This window comes from Mycteria americana, chromosome 1 (assembly GCF_035582795.1).
Source record: "Mycteria americana isolate JAX WOST 10 ecotype Jacksonville Zoo and Gardens chromosome 1, USCA_MyAme_1.0, whole genome shotgun sequence".
Taxonomy (NCBI): domain Eukaryota; kingdom Metazoa; phylum Chordata; class Aves; order Ciconiiformes; family Ciconiidae; genus Mycteria; species Mycteria americana.
Genome location: NC_134365.1, coordinates 55,915,939 through 55,934,816, shown reverse-complemented (window position 1 = coordinate 55,934,816; position 18,878 = coordinate 55,915,939). Strand labels below are relative to the sequence as shown.

The 18,878-nt window shown below is 37.3% G+C and overlaps 1 protein-coding gene and 1 long non-coding RNA gene across 5 annotated transcripts in view; one reads left to right on the top strand and one right to left on the bottom strand.

The window, feature by feature from the left end:
- UBN2 (ubinuclein 2) overlaps positions 1-18,878 on the bottom strand; it is a 47,847-nt gene that overhangs the window by 27,538 nt on the left and 1,431 nt on the right. For 2 of the 4 annotated variants that reach the window (XM_075499192.1, XM_075499179.1), the window contains exons 2-3: positions 15,029-15,121; positions 8,977-9,078 (exon numbers count right to left, since the gene is read on the bottom strand). In XM_075499192.1, coding sequence (XP_075355307.1) covers positions 8,977-9,078; positions 15,029-15,121 — 195 coding nt within the window. Of the gene's footprint in view, positions 1-8,976; positions 9,079-15,028; positions 15,122-17,430; positions 17,655-18,878 lie in introns of those variants that run through there. The other 2 variants (XM_075499201.1, XM_075499187.1) reach the window with 2 other exon arrangements.
- LOC142408634 (uncharacterized) lies at positions 4,750-15,073 on the top strand. Its single transcript, XR_012775359.1, has 3 exons — positions 4,750-4,778; positions 13,193-13,386; positions 15,015-15,073. It is a non-coding gene; the product is annotated as an uncharacterized LOC142408634 (long non-coding RNA).

Genomic DNA, 18,878 nt, shown 5'->3' with positions numbered 1-18,878 from the left:
ATACTGAAAATTGTAAGATGGTGAACTTAATAAGCAACAAATACCATTCTGAAAGCTATAGTGTGTCTGGAAGCATAAAAACAGAATGCCTGAGACACATACCTGCCAACAAAGATAAGGAGGAAGCATTTACAGGACCTAGAAAGTGTTACAAAAGTACCAGAAAGACACAATAACAGTGCAATGACTAAGAATCAATTTCTGCCCTTCTTCTGAAAGAAAGGGTAGGATTTTGACACACCTCAGAGGTATGCACTCTGGCAGAGGAAAAGGTCTATTTTGACTTAGAGCTGCAAGCAATAAATGTTTGGTAGCACAGCCAAATGATTCAGAGTTAAGCAAGATACTTGAGAAGGAAACAATGTGTTATTTTGAAGTTTGAACCAGCAGGCCTTCCACTGCAAGTCTGTTAAGACAGAATTCAACAGGCTGAATAGACTAGTAGGCAGTTTTAACTGCCACAACATTAACTGAAGACTTGAGATCACCTACATGAAGTGAACACACAGAGTGCAAAGTGCACTGTCAGCTACCAGCTTATTTTATTTCCTCCTGCAAGCCATGCAAAATATACTGAAGATAAAATGGTTTAAGAACCAAAAAGTCTGGGCTACCAAAAGCATTAAGACAGGAAGAAGAGTTATCCAGAACAGGAAAACAGTGAATGTGTACTTCAAGGAAGCTGGTGAAAGAGCCTGAACTGGAGGCCTATATGGATTTGATCTGAGTAAGTAGTTAGAAATTTCCATGAGTCATCACCTTTTATCTGCCTGGAATGGAAGGCTTAACAGGCAGTACGGAAAGACAATGGGAAAGTAAAAGTGGTGACAGGATCTATGAAATACCCTAAGATCCTATGAAAGACTAGCACAAGAAAGCAGGAGAATCTATGAATTGGACAAAATGAAAGCAAAGTGGCTTAGTTGTGGACTTGTCATTCATCTTAATCATGCAAAGTAGGAGGTGCAAAGTAAACTCGAGAGTGGAGGCTGGGTAAGAATTTCAGAGAAATCTGATGTTTTTCCACAGCTCTCAGAAACAGCTTCATTACATACAAGGAAGATGAAAGGGAAAGGAAATAAATTATTATCCACAGTGCTTAATAGACAGAGCAGGCATTTCCCTTTTAAGCTGACAGAGTGTGAACTGAATTGGTGCGGTTAGGGCAGTACGGGATCAAAACAGAAGAATACAGTAGTTGCCAAGTTTGAAGGAGAAAGCACACAGTCAAAGCTGGGACCATTATCATAAGAAGGGAAGAACAAGTAAAGGGAAACACACGAAAGACTTGGCTGCAGAGCAGTGAAGGAAGCCCTGGAGAACACACAAGAAAAAGTAAGGATTTAAGACAGTCCACAAGTGAGGAAGCCATGAATCACAGCAGATTATTAGAATGATCCAACATGCTACGTGGCACAAATCCATAGGAACAAGGCAACCAGAAAGGCAGAATTCGTTCAATATACAGATGAACAAACTACCCCCTAACAGTTGGCAGGCAAACAAGGTCAGCAAGATGTGGATGTATAACTTACTGGTTGAGGTTTCAACAGCTTCTGCTGAGAACTATGAATTTAGTCAGACTTTTGAAGACCTTTTTGACATGCAGTTCTCCTTAACCCTTGCAAGTTTACTTTTCCCTACCAAAATTTGGTTTGTCCTCAGCCTACTGAACAAGGTACAGCTTATAACTCAAAGTTTCATTTTATTTTCAACTTACCTAAAACTAGGGCCTGCAGAGTACAACACACCTCGTACCCCCTCCTTCAAGGTAAGCTTACTATTTTCTAGCACCCTAATTGAACAGAAAACTTGAATAAGGTTGTGTAAGATATTGGCAACAGCTAGATTAAACTTCATGTTAAAGTTTCTTCAGGACTCTCAGTTAAAGGGAACACAGCTCTTGCAACTTCTAAAACTTCTGATGAATTGGTTTCAAGACTTCTGCTTTGCACTAGCTTTTTCTGCATATGAAATTGCAGAAATGATCCCATTAAGGAAAATAGTTTAAGCCCTTCACAGTGTTCTGCTCTTCCTTATACATTCCAAGATTGAGAATTAAAATTCTCAGACCTACAAACAGACAGGATTTCATATATGATTGACTCCTGTGAACACAGGTTTGTCCCACGAAAGATTATGGAATGATTCTGCAGATAACAAAATAAGACTGGTATATTGACTGATCATCTAAAAGCAGATCAGTAAGTTATTTCAACTATTGTCCTTGAGCTACATTACTATGCTTCTAGTGCCATTAATCTAATTAAATGTTTAGGTGTGAAAGATAATTTACTTTTTTTAAAAAATAAGTTAACTAGTTTCAACTTCATTATTATACCAAGAAGAACAGTGAAACTTTATGGATTATACCAATTTAGTTCCAAAATCCAGATCCGAAGTACACAGCAGTATCTTATATTAATATTGTCTACTCTTCTGTCCAGATATTTTGACCATGATCCTCCTCATTCAGCTCCCTTCCAGAGAACAACCTATACTATAAAAGTACACAGGTGAAAAGGGTTTTTAACGCTTCTGTATTAAGTGCTGGAAATGAGATTTGCTGCAAACATGTCCAAGTGTTTTAAGAAATGTAGCCCTTAGATCATTGTTGTGAAACTGGTATTGTTTAGATAAGAGATAAGCAGGGATCATTCTTGTTCCCTGTTCAGTTTATTTTTGAGATGGCTCTAACCAGCTTGGGGTGGAGGGGAGCTGTTTATTTTTGATCATCATTAGCCCACTGAATAAAGCCAAGCTACTGAAGTTATGTTGAATATGGTTGCTTCAGTCAAATGGACTGAATGTCCATACAGTTCACTACATACTTCAAGATACTTCAAAACACAGTTGATCGATCTCAATGGTTCTTAAAGACACAAAGAACTGAAATGCACTCTTTGGTTTTCCTATCCTTTAAGGATAAGTTTTCAAACAAAAGAACAGAACTATCTTTCCGAAAAATAGCATAATAGAATATATAATGAAATTCTGAACAAGGTTAAAAGGGAACAATACATTGCTTTTCCAATCCAAGACGACATCAAAAAGCAAGCAGAAAGAGCTTTCCCATGGTAAAGAAGGTTCCTCTTCCAAAATGCATAGGCAAGTTTTTGGGGTTGTTTTTGGTTTTTTTGTTTGTCTGTTTGGGTTTTTTTTTTTGGTGGGGTTTTTTGGTTTTGGTTTTTTTTAAACCCTGGGGCAAAGGACAGCTGGCAAAGCACAACAGAAAAAAGCATTACAGACTATTAAATAAACATATAATATCTGGCTCAGGGTAGTCTAGAGTAGGATAGGATCCCAGTCTCCTAGAGGAATCCTAGTTTAGTAGTCGGGATATTGTAATCCATCAGTCTACCAGAGCACCTTGAGAGAAGTACCTATACATATATTTTGCCCTGTTTTGTTCTCGTCACAACCATCACCTTTTATACCCTTCCACCAGTCACCAGAGTCAAGCTATTAGCTTAAGTGACCTTCAGTATGAGATGACATTCTTATCACCTTGAAAACATTTCAGCCTAAGTTATAAAATGTATGACCACTCATGTGACCACCTTTATCTGTTCCATTCAATTCTTTCAGAGATTGAGCTCTGACCCACACTGAAAAATATAGTTCAGTGTTTTTATTACAAATAAATATGCAATTTATTACTTAACCTCTCCAGGTTTCATGTTACAGAATTACTAGAAGTTTCTGTAGAAAAAAGTTACCCTTTCCTTTTCCATTCATTTAACATGAAAAGCAGACTTACCATATATGACACTTAAGACAAATGCTCTTATCAAAGATCTGTTATTTTGGCATGTTATAAACCCCCCTTTATATTATATTAATAATCATATTGCTTGTATATTTTTTTGAAAACACTTAAGTTCCTTGTGCTGCTTAAATAAATTCATCTACTCATGAAGAATTGTTGATCCTAGGCCATGATCTATACGTCTAGTAGCTCAGATTACTTTGAAAAGTGATTTTGTGCTCTTCAAAAAATTAAATTTAGCAAAAAGCAAGAAGTTGCTACACCTATTATCAGTATTATTTCTTAATTATTTCTTACTCCTACATTCTTGATATACACAAATTTAAACAACGGATCTACAAAGGCCAGATATGTGTCTCAGGTTTTTTCAAGTACCTATGCAGATGCTGAGTTTTCAGTTTCCCGGTTGTCTCACTGAGGTCATTGAATACATGAGCAGTCCTAAACTACCTGGTTGAAACCTAGTCCAGAATACGGGATTAAAAAAAATTATTTAAGAAAGCACTTATTCCTTCCTAAGAAAGGATATGGTATTTTTCAGAAGGAGCAAGAGAACATTACTGTTGCTTTAACAAACATCAGACTTGTTCTGCAAATGCAACTACCTTTGTCCCTCTAGCCATAATGGTTCTTGTACTAGAGGACTGCTGGGTATATAGTGTAAACATGTCTGTTCTGCATTAAGCAGAACACTATCTGCTTTATTTGTTTGGTACTCCACTTCACACCTTTATTTATCATGGGGTGAGGAGGGATAAAAAGCAAAGAAAATCTCCTAATTGAAATTTGTCCTTGTATTCACTCGAATGCATATGACATCTCAGGTGCCAACCAGCAGATCTACCCTGAAGGCACCTGGGAAGCATGCAAGACATCTTTTATTAAAGGTGACATGGTGCAATCAGCTAAGTGAGCACTATTCCCCAACTGCAGAACTTCCAAGACTGGGCAAAGTGACAATGAACAAGGAAGACAGACCAGTCATATAAACACACAAATGAAACAGCTAGTAAGTGAATCTCTTAAAAAAAAAAAAAACCAAACAGCTTTAATGCACCCTCACATATTCAGTGTGGATGAGGTTTGTAATAGAGGTCTACCAAGGCAGCTTTTTCCACATGAAAAATGCAGCAATGTTAAATTTATCTCTCAATTCAATGTGAAAGTATGTTTAATAATGGATACTATGTAGCATATTTCCGTATATGCCTCTAACATTGGCAGATTGATAGGTTTTTTTTTCTTTTTTTTTTTCCTCCCAAAGAGACATTTATCTTTCTCAAGCAACACTGCTCTCCATAGCTATGCATAAAACAAGCTCCTTTGAGTAGGAAGGATGAGAGAACAACATCAAGTTGGCCTAAAACAACATCATTTTTGTGGGGCCCAGAACCCCACAAAAAAGGTAAAAAGTACCATGAGCACACTGAGCTCTGCCACTCTCCAAGTAGATACCATTCATGACCATCGGCACACCAAGCTCTGCCATTTCCCAAACAGATACCATTCTCACTGGGAAAAAGCATCTCAGATATTCAAGAGTCTTAAGATGCCCTTACCGGCAACCCATCAGCTTCAAGTTTCGATCACAACAGCAGAAACTCTTGAGGGGAAGCCAGGGTGGGAGAGAAGAGGATATTAAATCTATCACACCTTTAATAAGCCTGGAGATTACAAGACAAAGTAAAAGCCTGGAGATTACAAGACGTGAAAACTGTGTATCATGACACAGAATTTTTGCAAAGACTAAGCCCTTAAATTATGGAAAGTTTTCTATGGAACCCAGACAGAAAAAAAGCAACTCTTTTAACCAATGTGTTGGGAATTACTAAAATCAGCACACAATCCTTGAAAGGCTGTCTTTTAAGAGGGTCTGAGCTCTTGAAAAATAAGTTTTTCCTTTAAGTTGAAGTACCTGTTTTGGAAAAACTTTCCATGTATGAGAAACCATTGGTAGGCTAGTTTTCTCTACCCAGCAGCACAGGACTCTTACACCAGTGTTTAGAAGGCTGCTGTGGAACCATGGATATAGTAGACTACATTAAATATTGACATACAGCCCTGGGTGTCTGAAGCACTGAACTGCATGCTTTCCATTGCTCTTGGCATTCATGTTTTGCTTCAGTGTGGCTACCTGGTATCACTGCTTCAAAAGACAGCTTGCACTGCTTACAGCTTTCTAGGTAGATGGTTCTTCCTCTGCGTTCATCTACCCAACATGGGGGAATGTGCTAGCTGGTCTTTGTTTTGGATGTGCAAGTCTCGTTACCTCTGAGTAAGAGAAAACTGCATACTTTTTCACTAAGCACTATGTATTACTTCAGATCCCTGTTCTAGATTACATAGCAGAAAGCTCAGAGAGCACTGTATTCCCCTGGAATCTCTATCCATATAGAGCTTACATTGTCAGGAAGGTATTCAACCAACCAAATATTCAGAGGTCATCACAAGAGCAAGCAGTCCAGCCAAACCAGGCTCATATGCACGTGTATGGATATGTGTGCATGCAGGAAGAATAGAGGGGAAGCAGAAATCTATGGGAATACGATTCCACAAAGAATGTAGTTCTGGCCAATTTACACTATAGCAAAACCTATTTTCAACATCAAAGCAGTAGAAACACTGAGGAGGGACAGCTTTCTTTGCAGGTTATGAACAGGCTAAAAACAGGCTTAGAGTTTTTATTGGTTTGATTTCTTGAATAATATTTGATGGCATTACCTCAAAATCTGTTTCTAGAAAGAAAATATCTCTAAAGCTATGGAATAAATCTGTTTCTTTCACACCTGTGACAAGAAAAAGGACTAAAATTCTAAGGAAGCTTTCAATTATTTTTTTCTGGGATACAGAGAGAGACAAGAGGATGCCAATCCTGTAGCAATTCAAGAGGCACTCATACTCATTTTTCAAATGTTTGTGCCCAGGATATTATAGCTTTTTATGTGTAAGAAAGTATATCTTCCAAAAGAAAGTAAGTCCAGGCTGGGCCTAGCTCTGACATTTCTCAGGGTACAGGGTGATTTAATACCTGGCCACACAGAAGATGAGCAAGCCAGACACACAGATTTTCCTTCAGAACACTTCCCATTTGCATCTGAGATGGAATGAGAGGTTTTGTTGAACTTAACTCCTACGTTACAGGACCCTTAAGCTCTGCAACAGCAACTTAGACTGCAGTTGGCACAAAGTACTTTTTTTTTTTCTTCTTTTCTATATAGAAATGGGGATAAAAGCAAAACAGAGATGGCCTCTCACTAGTCTGTATTTGTAATGCAGACAAGGCATAATGATTTGTTCAGGGGAGCAATCTTTAGAGAATACACCATTCTCCCCAGTAGCTTCTACAGCTACCACATGATGCAATCATCTGGTCCTCTAACAACTGCCTTTTGTATGTTCTTGCAAGGAGTCTGGCAAGAGATATCAGAAGTAAATGCTCCTGCAAATCTAATGGATCTGCTGCTGGTAACAAGAACAGCACTGGAAGGAGGCACAGTATGAGAAGTACTAATACACCAGTGAGTGTCCAACCCTGCTAGACTTAAGAATATCTTAGAGATACCTGTACTATGAATACTGAAAGTTATCTGAATCACATATCAGATCTGTGACAGGTCACAATAAGTCCAGAAAAACCAAGATACAACTTGGGTCCTGTATCATAAAATTTCAAAACTGAGGATGGTTAACTTAAGCAACAGTAAGAAACCAGAGAAGTCTATAGGCTCAAGTGGTTTCTCAGCAGGAGTGAAGCACATCTGTTCGTACTGAGCTGAAGATCAGAATCTGACCTTTGGAAAGAAAACAACAGGGCTTAGGCCCCAATGTTGTTCCAGCAGCACAACCAAAAGTTGAGGGATAATGATAGGACAGTTTAATAATGGCAAGTTCAACTAAAATTTTAATCTAAACCAAGAAAAAGGACAAATTAATACACTACAATAAGCATCTACAGCAAAGTCACTTTTCACACAACTTGTTCACATGCCTTCAGACCTACTTCAAAACTAACAATACACACAGATAAGCTCAGCCTGCTATCCACTGTAGTTAACAGCTGAACTTCTTTTGCTCAAGAAGGTGTCAGTTCTGCAGCATGCCTTCTGTGCACCTCACACAGTTCTTGGGAGCAATATTCATTGCAACATCTACGTGCTAGAAACCTCACAGTTCAGTGTTAACAGAAGCTCTTTACAAAGTTTTATAACTTCCCAGATCAACCACCACATTCAAATGAAGGCTTGACATAATGTATGCTAAGCAATGCACTTCACTTCTCTGCTTTTCTTACTCTTTTATCACAACTCCTTTTCCTCATCTTTCCTCTCCCACTCAGACTTCTAGCTCCCTCCTTTTCAGAGCAGCAGATCATTTCTGCTTTGTCCAGTGTCACTCAGCAGTGGAGGAAACTGAAGGCTGCCTAAAGTGTCAGGTGTTTTTTGTTGGGGGTTTTTGTTTGTTTTTACTGGACTAAACAATACACCTACTTCTTCCTGACACCTAATAAAGGAGAATCATAGGAGGTCTCCAAGCTTTTATATCATACACTCTCTCTTCCAAGCTCTTCCTCATTTTCATAATTTCATATATCACCTCTAAGATATCTTCAAATGCCCTCTCTTATAAATCTCCTGATATCCCTGGTATTGCCTGCACCTAACTAATACCTTTTTCTTTTACCTCAAGATGCGTTTTAATTTCTGAAAAATATTCAGACAAAATAAGCTGTAATATCCCGCTGTTTAACCAAGCGGTTTTATCTCAAATTTTTCAGACATATTCGGTGAATGTTTAGAATAACCATCCTATTCTTCTTGGTTTTTAAGAGCAGAATTGCATCCTGATCTAATGCAGGAAATCCAACACCAGTCATCTACTAATAATCCAGACGGCTAGTACAAGAAACTAGACAGAGCCAGTGTAATTTCAGCCCACAGTAAATGAAGGGCACAAATAAAAATAATTTAATTTCTAAGCTGGAAATTTATGTGATATAGCAATAGCTTTCTTAATTCTTGCAGTGCTTAATGATATCTGAATTAGACTACGAATACAATAATTTGTTGGATTCTCAAAGTAGTATGCCCTTTGGGTCCGTACCAGTTACATATGGGCACAAACTATTTTCCCTTACCTTTCTTTGCCATAAAAAAACCCCATAAAGCATTGTCTTATTTCTTGTTGCTGCTTTGATGAGGCTTACTTACCGCTTCAGAATTATCAATGAAAGGGTCCGTTTCATCATAACCATAACCTATATCAATTAGGTCCTGCAGGCGATCCTTCCGATGTTTGTGGGGCTTTCCACCCTGAAAACAAAGCAAGCATCATATCATTTGGGAAACAGGGAAACAACGTACTAAAGTCTACAAAATATAAGGCACTGGAGGGATGGTCATTCAGGGAATTAGCAGTTTTGCTTTCTTGGATGCTTCCTTGAAGATAGTCTAGATGACTAAAAAACTTGTACACAGGAATGGGTTCTGGCAAACATGCTTTACTATAGCTTCACCAGAATCATCCCTGAAAGGTATTCACTAGCCACCTGTTTTCTGCATGATTGAGATCTCCCTAACATTTCCTATTTAGAGATGTTTCACCATCCTATGTTTTTAAAACATAGTGATAGCACTGTTAGTGATAGAAGGACTGGGATAATTTAGAAAGTGTTAATTTTTCAGTATGTTACAGAGTCCTTACAAAAGAAAATACTTATAGCCTAGCATTCAGTAAAGTGTTTTCCCACACAAGATGGATTGCTTCTCTACAGAAAAGTGAAGCCTAAGTCAAAAGAGAAAAATATTGGTCTGGTACTTGCAGATATGGTGTCTATGAGTTTTCAAGAAGTTACTGCATTTATATAGCATAACTGAAGAAAAACATATTAAGATAAAATCGTTTGAAATGCAAGAGCCATCACCTCAGTTGATAGGACTGGACACGAAATGGTTACTTGAATAACGTAAAGCCAGAAGCTGCATCACAGACTGTGGGCTCACTTACCTCCAGGAGACAGTAAACTTCATTTTAACCCCTAAGTACTTTTCCCATGTGAAAGTCTTATTGTTAAATCAAATCAAGTAAAAACTCACACCCAGCTCAAACATTCAGGGAATCTAAACTTAGAGTTATATAAATGGGAATCTGCTTAGGATATAAGGCCTAGTTTTCTGACTCCCATGTATTGTCAAAATTGTCAATATAAAAGTCTTAGAAGATAAAATTCTCCAAAAGGCACCACCTTCACTAAAATAACCAGTGTTCTACCATGAATTCGAGAAGACTTGCTCCTGAAGCTTCTCTGCCTGTACTCTACAATTCTAAGCATGTTTAGAATAAGTATGACTTTTCAGTTGTGGCATCCAAATATCACAACCCACTTGCTACTATGAGTATGCAGACACTGTTCAAAGGAGGTTTCATCCTCACTCTTATGAGAAGCATAAGCATCTGAACACCTCAATTTTAACAATATTTTGCAAGAATTCAAATTTGTAACTAAGTAAAGCATGCGCTCGTGCAAGCAAACAGGAATCTCTCAAGTATAAATAAATAAATAAATGCAATAGTCCTAGGAGGAAAAAAAAACCTCAAAAGTGAGTTCCGTTTTTAATTCAGGTTTCCAAGCTATACTCCAAGCCTCAGGTTTCCAAGCTAAGTATTCCTGACTTTTCATATCATCCCCTACAGTCACTCATCTGGTTAAACATCTGAATGACTGCACGTTCCCAAATCATGCAGTACTTTTTTTTTTCCTTTTTAAAAAAGTTTGTATGAGAGAAGAAAAAAAAATCTTAGAAAACTAAAGGTAGTACTTAAGAATTCTGTTCAAACTCCAGTGCAAAGCCTATGTAATTTTCATGATTCTGACTGAGGCACCAGCAGGCTGTCTGAAGAATGCTACATAAACTATACTTTACCTCTACTGATCTCACTAACGTGTAATGCAGTCCACCTCTCTACCACATCTCTTGCTAAGCCCAAGTAACCATCGCCATCCTTGTCTGCGAGTCCAAAATCCTTTTGCAGTAATGGCTATTTATTCTATGATTCTATGATTTCAGTGTATGGGCATTAAAAAAAAAATTTAAAAAATTCTCAATACATTCTGACTGCCTGTTATTCATAAAAACATGGTGCAGATATGGAACAAAGTTAATAACAAAAAAGAAGTCTCATAATAGCTGAATGAATAAAAGCAGGATTAAAATAGTAACCTCTATTCAGACATATGAAAATATCTGAACCATTGTACATATAGTTAGAGAATTTCCTTCAGGCCTGGTTCTACCCAGTTATGTTTAAGGAAGTGCATTGGAAGTCCATACGATCAAGATGTGAAGGATGCAAGACCACAGCAGAACTGAAGGGATTATCTGCATCAGTGTTTACTATGAAGCAGTTCAGGGAAGTTTTACCACTGAAGCTTTTCACCTTTCCCAAGAGTTCCTCCAGCCTTTCTGTCCCAGAACATAAGCAGTCATGATACTAGAGCAAATTAAGATGTCTAGTTCCTAAGGCTGCAAATAGTACTCATGCAAGTATTCAGAAAACTCTTGAGTTCAACAAATTAACTGTGGCATGTAACCTAAGGTTTAAACAACCTTTGCCCAACAGGACTAGAAGGTGGCAAATACAATGCTAATTTTTGAAGAATCTTCCAAGGGCCACAGCAGAGTTTACAAACCAGTAAACCTAATCTCTATATTGGACAAGTTAATAGAAATTATAAAGAACAGAACCAGCAGGCACAAGAATATACATTCCAGAGCAGGAGAGAATTTTGGCAGAAGGAAGCAGTACTTCAAATGCTTTAAAAAAGGTACAAAGATCTTTAAAGACAAAAAATTATCATGGAATAAGAAGGAAGGTCCACTCAAATCAACATCTGGTTTAAGGCCAGGAAAGAAAGGGTAGGAAAAAATACTTCATTTTGGCAAAAAGTCATCAGTAAAATCACCAAGGAATGTGTATTCATTCACCTTTAGAAGCAACAGAGAGGGTTAACAGCTGGGGGGGGGCATGAGATGACAGAAATTACTGAGGATAGTAAATAAAAAAAGACAACTGAAGAATCACTGAAAGACCTCACAGTTGCTCTGAACTTAGCATGATAAATCATCAATTGAATTCAGTATCAATAAAAAGCAAGGTAATCCACACAAAGGAAGTACAACCCAAATAAGAAAAAAATACAGTGTACTCCCAATTTCTTATGCTGTTCAGGAAGTGCTGTAGTTGTTACACGCAGTTCTATGACATTCGCTCAACAATCAAGAATGGTCATAAAAGAAAAGAATTGGGACTTATGAAAAAAGGAACAGAGAACAAAACCAGAAATCATTATATCACTGATAAATCAGGGCATCCTACCATTAATATCCTTTCATTTAAAAAAAGAAATTAGAACAAAAAAAGGGAACAGTAAGCCAACAAGGATGTTTAAAGGTAAAAACACTGCTTCTGTACAATAACAGAATGTTAAGACACTTCAGCTGGGGAATGAAAGGGCTGAATTTAGATGATATCATCAGAATCACATGCAGCATGCAGAAGAACAGGAAATATTTCACTTTCTTACAATACAGAAACTATGGAGCACCAAGTGAACTCATCAGGTTTAAACACAAAGTATATTTTCATACGGCAATCATCGTGGTACTCAGTGCCATGGAACACGATGTGAAATTCAGTGAACTCAAAATGATCTGGCAAATTTATGGCAGAAAGCTATACGAAGGGTAGTTAAAAATGCAGCCTTTGGCTTTGGGAGAAATTAAGCCACAGATTACTAGACAGGCACAGTGAAGTAATATCAATGCACACCTACTCTGTTATACTTTCAAGTATGAGATTCCACTAGTGTCAGAGGACTCTGCTACCATCCATTACACAGACCTTTGTTTTGATCCAATAAAAATTTTTACATTATGTACAATATCGTCCGAGATGCAATATCATGTTTTTACAACAGTGTTTGCTTTTGTCTAGAGAGTAACAGTAATCAAAAGAATGAAAATGGGAACCATTCAGAACATATTTTTATGCTGGTGTTTAAAATGTGCAGCAATTGCAAAAAAAGTTCTGAATAATCATGTAAACAAATGGTATGTTAACATTATGCATCTTGTTTTACAAAAATATATTTATTCATAGGCTTTTTCTTAGTATCTGCAAGACATATCCAATACTGTACTGATTTGATTATGAGTACAGGAATTTATCCTAAAAGAACCAAAAAGTCTTCGAGGAAGACTGTTCTTCACACATCAGATTTTTCAGAAGTACTGCCACATGTGCTATGATTAAAAAGACTGTTTCACTCCATTTTAAATGAATATAGATAAGTAATACCTAATTAGTTTAAGGATGATATAGTACTTTCTGCAAATCTGAAAAAACTCTACTTTGTCATACAACCAGTGACTACTTTTACACTAAAGTGCTGTTAAAAAGAAGACAAGAATGGGTATCTACTTCACAGGATCCCTGTTCTAGTTTAAGCTAAGAAGCAAACATCTCACCACAAGAATCAGAGAAGATGGCTGGATGTTGTCAGAACATGAACAATTGTACTGGGTCAGTGTACAGAGATGCAATTCGTCTGAGCATGGATGGTAAGTAAAGACTGATGGTTCTTGTATTGCAAGTGAGACAGGACAGGGAGTATCTAACACAAGAGCTATTAATCCTTTGCCACGCTCTATGCTTAGTGGCCCTACCCTAATAAGTTGCTCTTCATGTAGAAGACATTCCCCTTCCAGGAGTTTTGTGGGGCTGAGGGGCATAAGGTATTGCGGAGAATGAGAGAAAGGCAAGAAATCAGAAGCGCAAATAGTAATCAAGATACAAGTGCACCATTAATTTAAACTGTTGTAAAATGATAGTTTTTGTTATCTACTGCTTTCTAATAGTTAAAAGTATCTATTTGACCCTTTTTATAACTACTGAGCATTGAACGCAAGTTTTCGTAAGTCTAACACCACAATGTTTCGTCCGTCCATAAATGCACATGTTTAGCTGAGGTATGCATAAATGTGTATGTAAAATTAGATTGCTTCCACTACCACTCCCTCCTACATATATTGCTTTACATGCTCTACGCTGACTTTCGTCTGCTGTAGTTAAGCAACTTGTTTCAGGACATTATAAAATCCTTAACTTGTAGTATGTAAATGAGTTTTCTAGAAAAGTACAGTTGAAATTTTTCTCTCACATTCAAAAAATAATTTATCATTCAAGTGAAAAGCAAACAGTATTCTGGAACTGTCTTCTCAATTCACTAGGTTATTGGGTTCTGTCAATCCCTCCAAAAGATGAAAATGATTCTTTTCAGTTTAAGGGTTTCTTTTGTTATGTATCACAGCTAACATGCCCTGAAATAGTAATTACTTCTACAGAATGTATAGACTGGGCACTTAGAAAAATCTGTCTTTGCCAGAAAAAAAAATCCAAATAAATCAGACAAGAAAGATTTTAATATGCATATTAATAGCAAACGACACAAATGACTGCTCGTTTCCCTTCCTTATTATTGAGGTACTCTATTAGTAATCCAGAATATCAACGTGCCTAAGCATGATGATGAATTTTGATTGCCAGCTCAGAATTAATCACCTAACCCTACCCATATGAATTCTTAAAGACTTGTTTGGGTGTGGTTTTAGTCAACATTTTCTGATTTCTACCTTCATTTATTAGTGAAAGCCTCTTTATGTTACTACCTAGCGTTGTCCTACACTTTCAGGAGTCAGCAGAGTATCTTTAGGCAGCTAGCAGCTACAAGATAAACTCATCAAGCAATGACTTATTATTCAACAATAACTTCCTATGGAAGCATTCCAAACTAGTCAGAAATTCATCAAGATTCATCAGTATTTAGCCCAAACAGAGGAGCTGTTCAATAGTGCACAACAGCATTACATAAAAATTCTTTCCTCCGGCATAGTATTTATCATGAATATCGACGGGCATTTATTACTCAGTTGTATTTATATAGGAAGCTTTTCCAAGAATAGCTTCACAAGCTATAACATCCTATAGACAAATCTATTTAGCAGACTTGTCTAATAAGCTTGTAGCAGCTTCAAGCTGCTTAAATGAATATAATGAGACAGCCAGCTCCGAAACACACAGGAGTCATTTGACACTACATTAGCAACCCTATTCAGGAAAAAAAATTGATGTTAACATCTCTACAGCATCATGAGTTATCACTATTAAATATTTGTATATTTTAATACAGATACAGTAACTCACGTATTTTGCCTCGAACTTCTTGGCTAGCATTTCTACTTCATGGCGCTCACGTTGTTCATCATTAAATGGATCTTCCGAGTGAACAGATTTCTTCTGAAAAATACATAAGTTAAATATTCATTCTGTAAGAAACAGAGTGCATCTAATAAAAACCTATTAAATGTCAATAAACAATGCTCTGATGACTAAGTAGTCAGAATTTATACTGAGAGTCCAAATACTTACTTTATTCTCTAAAAATTAGTCTGACCTGTTCAATTATCATTCAGTTACTTTTCTTCTAATGAGAACCCAAACAGAAAAGTTGAGAGAAAGACTCAGATTTATATTTTCCAAGTATTCCACTACAACCTCAACTGAAAGTGTAAGTGTAAGAGAGAACTATGGCCATCTGAGGTTCAAAGAGAAAGAACTCTCTCTAAATACAACTTCTTTTCACTTCTGCTTCCACTGGTGCCTCTTACTGGTGCTGTGATACAGCACCTTCTAGATACAATACACAAGATGTACCTGGTACACTAATCAGCAGGGAAGCAGCCAGAAGACTAAAAAGCTCTGTAAGTTACAACCATAACTAATGTAACTCCTTTAACTCTTGTACTGTTATTTTTTTGTCTTCGAATAATTTCAGTAATCATAGCATGAATTCTACAAGATTGCTACTATGGCAGCCGTGAGGACAATAGAGATTTAATATTCCAGCTGTACAAATAAGGAGGAAGTATGCTCCCCTCTTTTTTTTTTTTGAAAGAGGTTTTCACTGACACGAAGTCAATGAACAGTAATCAAAGGTAAACATATTGGGTTTTTTGGTTTTGTTTTCAAAATAAGGTATGGCAGAAAAACAGGGCTGCCTTCTTCAAATTAGAGTTCACATAAAATACAGTAATTGTTGGAAGGGAGGGAAGGTACTGGGATGCTAAAATATGGTGGAATGGAGTTCCATTTTATGGAACTTTATGAATGGCAACTAGCTTTATTGCACAGGGACCACTCATCAATGAATAAAGAAAGATTCATGGTAGACTAAGACAGAACAAAAAGCAACACTAAGTTCAGAAAAGCAAGATCCTTCCTCCACAGTATGAAAACCCAATATATTGACTAAATGGTGACCAAATAACAACAAACTAGCTCAACAGTATCAAGACCAATGTAATGAGGAAGGTAAGCTAAGCAAAACTGCAAACACCACAATTATCTTACATTTTCTAAACTGAGTACTTAGAGGAAAAATAGAGGTTATAGTTAATCCTGAAACATAAGTTTAAGTTACATACATATTTCCTGCAGGCATAATTAAATATGAAATACTGCTCAATTCACGCAACACTATTTTCACTACTTTTAGCTGGAAAAACCTATTCCACATCATCTGCTGCTAGGCAAATGTTTGGGTTTTTTTAATCATGAAATGAGAAAAGGTTGAGGCCAGAGGTCAAGCAAAATTTAGTACTTAAGTGTTAACTTGCCTCTCTCCACCAAACTCTCAAAGCTGTAGCTATCACTTTGATTAGTTAAGCACTATTGGAATCTCAAACTCAAGCAAGTTTTAGTTTTGACAGCTTCTGAGGGCTTTGATGGACAGCTCTCAGACTCTACAGTAACTTTAAAGACATTATTACTTCAGCACCTTTACAGCCTGTTTAACAGAAGCCACCTTGGGCTTCTGGCTCACCTGCTTTAAGTTGTTTGGTGCAATTGAAGCTTGGTACATCAACAGAAAAGGGAGCACACTTTCACTTCTGCCAGTTTTTAAGAGGCAAATAAACTCTTCAACCACACTAACTTATTACTTACATCCAAAAACTTTACATAAATAATTGCTACCAAAAGATGAACTCTACCCTATCAAAGGATGTTCTCTTTATCAAGGCAAAAAAGCAGGACAAGGACAGCACGAGTTTCTAACATAAATATTTCCACTAGCTTCTGATTCAGGCTAGGAACCCAAATTTGGAATAAAAAAAGCTAGAAGTGCACTCATCCTGCCAAATAAGTTTTGGGATTCTCTACTGTTTCATTAAGAGACCTATCAAAGCAATGTTTGAAGTTATTCCTGTGCACCAGTCCTCGCCTTCCCAGAACAGCCTGCCTCTGCAGAACCTTTCTTGGCTGCTCTAGTTCCAAGCACCACTACAAGACAGAAAGACAAGCTCCTAATATTGTAATGTTGAACTTTAATGGGAATAGTCATAAGGAAGTCGAGCAACTTTAAGGGATAAGGAGTCAACAATACCTTTCAGAAAACTCAATCAATCTTCACCCTACAAAAACAGTTTGCATAGCTAAGTTTATATGAACTGTTCATTTTAAACTGAATCATTACTAAACCAGCAAATTTGGAAATCTAAAACTCCACTTAAAACCACAGCATCAACTGCCGACTAGTTACTACCTACTTGGAAAGTGCAAATCTCAGATTCTGCAGAAAAGTGGTAGAGGGCAGGCGTTTCTTGGTCAAGCTTCATTTCAACAAGGTAGTTTTCTCTGCCGCATTAACTGGTATAAATCCCCATAGCTATTCTACTCCACAAGTAGGATCAGTTTTCCTTTCACAATTTTTTTCTATTTTAGGACTTTGAACAGGTTACATGATTTGTTGTTCCGAGAACAACCAGGGTAAAAGACACACTTCTGTCATCCTAAGCCTCCTGCACTGTGCAGAGCAAATTCTCCCCTTGTATTTGCTTTAACTATGAAGGAATCAGCATGCAGTAATTTTATTGCTGGATAAAGCGTTTCCCCTCTCTTTTCATGCTGATTAATACAAGATTTTAAGTCCTCCCTGCCATATCAGAGTAGCTTTTCCAGCTTCTACCATATAGCAAGGAAGAAGTTAAACTGACAGGCCAAGTACACATCAGTTTTTAAACACGAATAAAAGTCCAGAATCACTTTAAAAGGATCACAATTTATGACACTGTTTTACATAATCAGCTGATTGTTCCACACAGTCCAGCAATAGACAGGCCATTATGATCCATTCATTTCAATCTGGACTCTACAGAGAGCTGAAAAACACACACAATTTCTTATAAAGCATTCCTATCACTATTTCTACCTTAAAAGCTGTCTCTGATCCCAATAGTACCAAAAATCCCCTAAATCAATGCTCCCCCCCAAGAAGACATGGCATTTGCATCAGAACTACACAGTCATTTTTCCCTGATTATGTAATTGACATATTACCAACCTACAGAAAAAGGCAGTTATGGAACTGGGAACTGCCAAGGAGAAAAGTCAAACTCCACATACTGAACCACTTCTCAACACTAACACAATTTTCACTTTCACACAGGAACTGCTCAGGAAGATGGCACTTCACAGAGCAGCAGACTACTGCTACAACAATTCAGTGAAGTCATAACTGACACTGTTTGCCCACAACAGCTGTAGGACAGGATGAACAGAAGGAACCTTTTAACTTGCATCAGAAGATCTCAAAGGACTTAAAATCAGAGTCATTGATTTTTCTGTCTTCCACATTTGAACACAATCCAGTTCTACATCCCTCCTACTACAGAACAAAAAAGTGAGCAGGCTGGTAAGTACAGTTATGGCATCATCATCAGCTAGAAACACTTTGGTTCATAAAACAGAGGTTTTAATCATTCCTGAGTTCGCACTGATGTAAAAATCCAATGGCGATACCAGTACTGGTATTTGAGGTTTGCTTTTATCACCAGAGCTATCACAACCTTCTCAGTAGTGGGTAGTTCCTTGCCCCCTGCCCTTTCCAAGAAGATGTAAACTTTCTCTAAAATTGTCTGTATACCAGAATTAAGAGGAGCCACAACTATTTAAATCAACTGCAACTTCACCGATATCCTCAACCCACGAAGAATGA